The 6,342-nt window shown below is 44.2% G+C and overlaps 1 protein-coding gene across 1 annotated transcript; it reads right to left on the reverse strand.

The window, feature by feature from the left end:
• Positions 1 to 561: 561 nt before the first annotated feature.
• ZNF281 (zinc finger protein 281) lies at positions 562 to 5,926 on the reverse strand. The gene has a single exon (XM_054982046.1). It carries the CDS (start codon positions 5,578 to 5,580, stop codon positions 2,836 to 2,838), a length of 2,745 nt encoding a protein of 914 aa, XP_054838021.1. The 5' UTR covers positions 5,581 to 5,926; the 3' UTR covers positions 562 to 2,835.
• Between the last annotated feature and the right edge of the window lie 416 nt (positions 5,927 to 6,342).

Consider the following 6,342-nt stretch of genomic DNA (forward strand, 5'->3'; position numbering starts at 1 on the left):
AAGTGGGGAAAGGAAATATATACAGCTAAAGGCATAAGCACAGAGCTTCTTTTACAAATCTTGACCAGGTGTTTAACAGAGCAGGAAAAGCCAATGGCAGTGAAGCTAGTCCTCTGCTCCCACTCCCAAACTGATCACTCACAATCTTTAAAGAGAGGACTCTTTATGAGCAGGCCAACCTACAGGATGAGAGGGAAGGTTATGGGAAATATGCAGCCAGAACTAAGTTGCACACCCAGTTCCCAATCTAGACAGGGATACTGGCTTGCTTCTGTGGGGATACTATCCCCACTTCAGTACAGGCAACACAGGACTAGACTGTATCAAAATAAATCACATTTCCATTAAAATCTAACAGTCTAATCCTGAAAAGTCACTGGCACTGCAAGTAAAAAATGCTTCAGGTTTTTTCTTTTATGCTAATATTGGAATGAAGTTTTCAATACTAGAACTAACATTCAAATAGAAAATGTTATGCCAAAACATCACACAATAAGAGAAAATATTTCAATCTCAAAGTAACGAAAAGATCGTTTTTATTGTTCACCTAAAGAAGTTTTACAATAAAAATACCTTTAAAAGCAAGCAAGTTATTCTATTGTTCCAGCGATTTAGTTTTAAACATTTTAGGGAATTTTTTTGACAAAACCGTCAGAGGTGTAATACAACAGCATCATTGTTTCTTTATATTTTTTTGAATAAAAATTTAAAATTGGTCACAGTCTAAAGCAAACAATCCCAGAGCATACACGCTATCCAGTACACACAATATAAAGAAAGTAAATTATAACTGCTGTGGAACACACTCACCCCCCCCAAAGAAAAAAAATAGAATTACACAGTGGTTAAGGTACACTCCATCCCTTGGTGACAAATTGTGCTCTATACCTAGATGGCAGGGGAAATTCACAGCACTAATTTGAAGAACGGGAAATACATAATCAAGTGGATATACTGAAGTTGGAGTTAATTAATTCTGCATTAGTAAAAAGGTGACTATTCATTTGGTGGGCAAGGACAGAGAAAGAACAGGTATGTTTAACATTTGTAACCATTTTAAAAATTTCATAGTTCTTGTAACACCATCTTTGTAACAGAAGTGTTTTACACTTGTACAATGTTAATTACTTTATTATACATGGAAGCCTGCAATAGGCCAATTACACAATAAGACTGCAAACAACCACTGGTACTTTTCTGCCTTTAGTACACGAGACAGAAATATCACCAAAATAACATTTTTTAAAAAAAGGAAAATCTTCATAAACGTCACCAAAATTGCATTTAAAAAACTAAGCAAGAGGGGAAGATGCAGATGCAAAAAAAAAGAAAGTGGTTCTGGGCAGTGCAACTGGTTTTTAACCGTTTTAAAATAACCATTAATTTTTTCCTAGTAGGTTTCCATTGCTCCACAGGCTTTAATCCAGGTTCACATATCATAAATAATGTACCACAAAATATACATCAATTTGAGCAACAATTCTTTGAAAAGATTCTGGTGACAATAAACCATATAGACGTTGGTCAAATAGTTCATATATCCAAACTCTGCATAGAACAGAGTCTAGGCCCAAGACTCCAAAATGTTGTTCTGCACATCCCAACAACCACACATAATCTTAACAAAACAAAAAGACTGCATGTGGACATGTTAGTAATTCTTGGTGCAGATTAGGGGCCCTCTTTATGTACAAATGAGTATGTTAGTTTTATGGTATAGTATATGGAAACCTTTATGGCCTTCTAAAGTAAAAGAAGATTTACTTTAGGGAAATTTATTGTTCAACTGTGATGCCACAAGACATCACAAAACACATAAGTTATGTAACCTTCTGGAATGTTTATCTCCTAAAATTCTAGCTGTTAAACTAAAAGGAAGAGGAAGAGACTGCAGAACATGAAAGATGCGCTTGGTGGGAAAAAATAACAGCTGATAAAGGTGAAAGTCCTAAGATGCTAAGGAATATTTAGATAATGGGGAAGAAAAGGACACAAGACCAATTAGGGAAAGGGTATTTTTCAACCATGTATAATAAATAATTCATCCAAAAAAGTATATAAATTATGACTAATTTTAGTTGGCATTCCAATGACACTAAATTGTAACTTTAAAATTAATTTTGTGGATTCTGCTACTAAAATCTCTTTATAGAATTACAGTATTCAGAAAAAAAAACTGGAGTGGACATTATTGGTTGAATTAAAGCTATCATTCCAGGTTTATACCAAGGATCTGAGAATATCTACCCACCACTCTGGAATGACTATCATCATCTGGAAGAAAAAAAGGACATCAACAACTGTAACAAGCTGTAGGTAGCAATGTTCTCAGAGTTTCGTATCACCTAGAGATGCGACAGCAATTTATAATGTCATAGATCCCTTTCTTAAATGGTGAAATAGTTTTTCCACTTATTTGTAAATTGGAAATTCCAGTACACTTATGCACAGAATCTCCTTTCTTCATTACATTTTCCTGAGAGTAAAGCAATTAAAACAAACCTTAATCCTAGGAACAAAGTTTTTTTTCTTTTTTTGTTTTTGCATTTTCAACTTTTGGGCTATTCCCTGACAATCTAAATACGTAAGTTTGATTGCTAAACACTGTCACATGAACACAAAAAATGCAAACTATTAAGTCTATTGATCTGATTAAAAACCGTAATATAAACTGATCTAAAATTACATTAACACCAACTAAATATGAAAAGTTGCATTGAAAGGGCGTGTTACATTATTTTGTATTAGGATCATGTAGAAACATTCCAATGGCAGTGTTATCAAAATAAAAGAAACACGTTAAGACCACCCCAAAGCCTAGCCACCCTTGGAACCTTACCGATAACTTTGGCTAGTTGGGGTCTTTACTCTTGTACTACATGGCTCACTTACATCAGACATTATATTTGTATACCCTGAGAAATCTGATACTGAAGTCCTTACTCTATGGTCCACTTCCCCATTAGAGTTAGCAATAAAAGTCATTGGCACCCTGCTGCCCGTCTTAAACTGAGAACCAAATGCTTGTGCAAAGGTCTCTATCTGGTATGTTGCTCTATGCTCTAGGTCCTTCTGAGGATCTATCTGGTTAGCTAGCTCCTGAGATGGTATTGGAAAGCTTGTTGAAGATTCCAAGTTTTTTTGTTCCTTCTGGCTATTCAACTTTTGAGGTGTAGACTGATAGCCTGATGACGCATCTATGTTTTTCTGAGAGTCTATCAGATCATCTAGTTCTTGTGAAGGAGTCAACTGTTGATGGGTTGCCTCCAAAGCAGATAAATAAAAACCAGGCTGAGATCCGAGCAACATCCCAAAAGGAGGCTTTGGCAATGCAGATGGCAACACTGAGGTAACAGATTGGCTGAAACCACACTCAAGTGGAGATGTAGTGTATATTTGTTTGTCTTGAAACAAAGTATGGTTATGAAGGCTTGAAGACAAACTTACAAATTGGAAGCTAGGTCCAAAAGCAAAACCAGTGCTATTGGTTGTTCTTTCAAAAGCCTGCTGGAGGTATTTTGAGTATTCTTGCAACATGCTTGCTTTGTCACTTGAAGTTTGAGAGCTGGGACTCAGGTTCTCTTCTTGAACCATCTCTGTATGTTCTCCTGAGGCATGCAAGTCCACTCGCTGTTCAGTGATGCTGAAGGGATCTTCTTTCTGTCCTTCTGACTTGTGAGAGTACTGCTCTAGAAGACTTTGCAAGACTTCATCAGGAATACCAGATTTGTCATGACAAGATTTGATGTCAGCATTTAGAGATGATGAGTCAATAAGAGATAATGGGGTTTCACTGTCCATAACACTGACACCTGCAGACTGAATAACAGACGGTTGGGAGGCCATATGCCCAACATTTATAGAAAAGGCACTGTTACTGCTGGCAGTTTGTAAATATCTTCTTTTCTTTGAAAATTGCATGGCATCATCATAATTGCTACCTATTTGACCTGGTTTACCACCTGCAGCCTGGAGAAGACCAATAGCATCTATACTGGTATTTGCAACTAAGCCAAGAGAGCCACTTGGTTTTCCTGACAACTGTTTCTGACCAAGAAGGTCTGGTAATGGTGACACAAAATTAAGATAACTCTTGTCTGTACCTTTCCTGTTTCCTTTTTTAAACACTAATTTTGGCACCTTTTTCTGCAGCTCTTCTATCCCAGGGCCAATTAAACCACCACTGGAAGACACTATAGGAATCTCCACCGCATAATTCTGCAAGGTCACATTAGATGCAATCTGAGACTCAGATATTTTATGACAAGGTTTGTGTTCTTTGTTTTCAGTAGATACACTTTTTGCTTTGCTTTTTCTCCTTGATGAACCTGTATTTCCCTGAGACAACACAGACAAGTTGCCCATGCTATGGTTTGATGGCCCAGGATCCAATCCAGCACCTGCTTTCCCTATGGCTTCTCCGCACGTACGTCTGTGCTTCAAGAGTCTATCAGTTCTTGAAAAATACTGCTGACAGGTTTCACATTTGTATGGCTTTTCTCCGCTGTGCGTCCTCTTGTGTCTCTCCATGTGATACTTCTGGATGAACTTCATACTGCACTGGTCGCACCCAAATGGTTTCTCCCTGCTGTGGATCTTTTCGTGTCTCTGTAGCAAATACTTCTGAATGAAACCCATGCTGCACTGGCTACACTGGAAAGGCCTCTCGCCAGTATGGATAAGCACGTGCCTGCGCAGATGATAAGAGCTCCTAAAAGCAGCACTGCAGTGTTCACAGACATGAGGTTTCTGGCTAGGGGACAGCATGGCGGCTTCTCCATCTCCAGCCACAAGGGGCTTGGATGATGCACTCGGCTTCCGCTTGGCTTTGATTCCCTGAGATTCCGACTTTGGCCTCTTCATCTTCCTGGCCTGGGCATCATGCTTGGGCTCATCCAAACAGGCAGGCCCCATCTCACTGCCACTCCTGATGCCCAGCAGCAAATCTCCTCGGTGAGGATGATGGTGCAAGTGGTGGAAAAGGCTGAGGTCCTGGATGACACTCTGGCCCGCCCCGTCCACTCCTCCGCTGACAGCAGCGCCACCAAGAGCTGGGTGCCGCTCCTCCCCGGCTATTCCAAACAGGCCTCCATAGTGATGGAGGTGGTGGTGGTGGTGGTGATGCTCCTCTTCCTCCTGGTCGCTGGGCTTCTCTTGCTTGATGTTCACCAGGGACTGGAAGAACCCCCAAGGGCTTCTCTGGGAGGAGGAGGAGGAAGAGACCGATGAAGAGGCGGAGGAGGAAGAGGAGGGGGCGCTGAGAGGGAAGCCCCCGGCCGGTTCTTTCTTGAAAGTCATGCCCTGAGGGTGGGAAGGCGGGGCGGGGGGCTCGGCGGCCGTTGCGGTAGTCACGGTAGAAGAGGAAGAAGAGGAAGAGGCGGAGGAGGAAGACGAGGAGGCGGCGGCGGCCGAGGCCGGCGTCAGCCCACAGTGCTGGGGGGGCGCGGCCGGGCGGGTGAAGCTGGTGACCGGCGGCAGGCGGTGGTTGAACATGACCATGCCGGGGGGGAAGGCGGGCTCCATCGCCGCCCTTTTGGAGGAGCCGCCGCCGCCGCCCAAGAAGCCGCTGCCGAGTTTCATACTCTTTCCTCGAGGGACGGAGACAGCAGCAGCGGCGCAACCGGGAAGGGCGAGACCGAGGAGGCGCGGCCCTCAGCGGCGGCTGCTCTGCCGGCCGGACAGCGCGGCCGCTCGCTTTTCACTCACCCGCCCGCCGCCGGCTGCCTGTCTGGCCGGCCCGCTCTCCTCCCTTTCTCTCCTCTTCAGCGCCCGCTCGCCCGACAGCCGCCGGCCGGTCGCATCCTCCGTCGTCGCACGGCCGCACCCGGCCCAGCCTTCGCCTCCGCCGCGCTTCTCTCCCACGGCCGCCTCCAGTTAAAAATATCGCCGACTCCGCTCCACAATGGAATTAGCAGGGTCCCCCCCGCCCCGCCACCGCTCTACTCAGGCCCAAACTGCACATGCGCCACCGCACGGCATGCTGGGACCGATTGCCCAGCCAGGAGGGCAACAGCAGGGGGGGTGAAAGGGCGCAGGCGCGGATGGACCCCCTAGTCGGGGTTTTTTTTTTTTTTTTTGCCCGCCTCTCTCGCCCAGCCTTTGCCTCACAAGTCTGGTCAGTTCCGCTCCTGGCGCTCGATCGCCCTTAACGGCGCACGAGAATACAGTTATTTCTCCCACGGGTGCCAATGCTGCAGGCTCACATACTAGTAACATGTGTACCTGCGTTGAGGGAACGGGGCAAAAGGGATCACAGTAGGCACACGATTAGTTCGCACACAAAAAATTGCTCCCCTGCCCTGCCCTTCTAAACCCGTGTACGCTGAAGTCCTATTTATTTCA

This window comes from Eublepharis macularius, chromosome 5 (genome assembly GCF_028583425.1).
Source record: "Eublepharis macularius isolate TG4126 chromosome 5, MPM_Emac_v1.0, whole genome shotgun sequence".
NCBI lineage: Eukaryota > Metazoa > Chordata > Lepidosauria > Squamata > Eublepharidae > Eublepharis > Eublepharis macularius.

Excerpts from the sequence above, each read along its gene's own strand:
- ZNF281 (XM_054982046.1), bottom strand. The coding sequence starts at position 5,580 with ATGAAACTCGGCAGCGGCTTCTTGGGCGGCGGCGGCGGCTCCTCCAAA.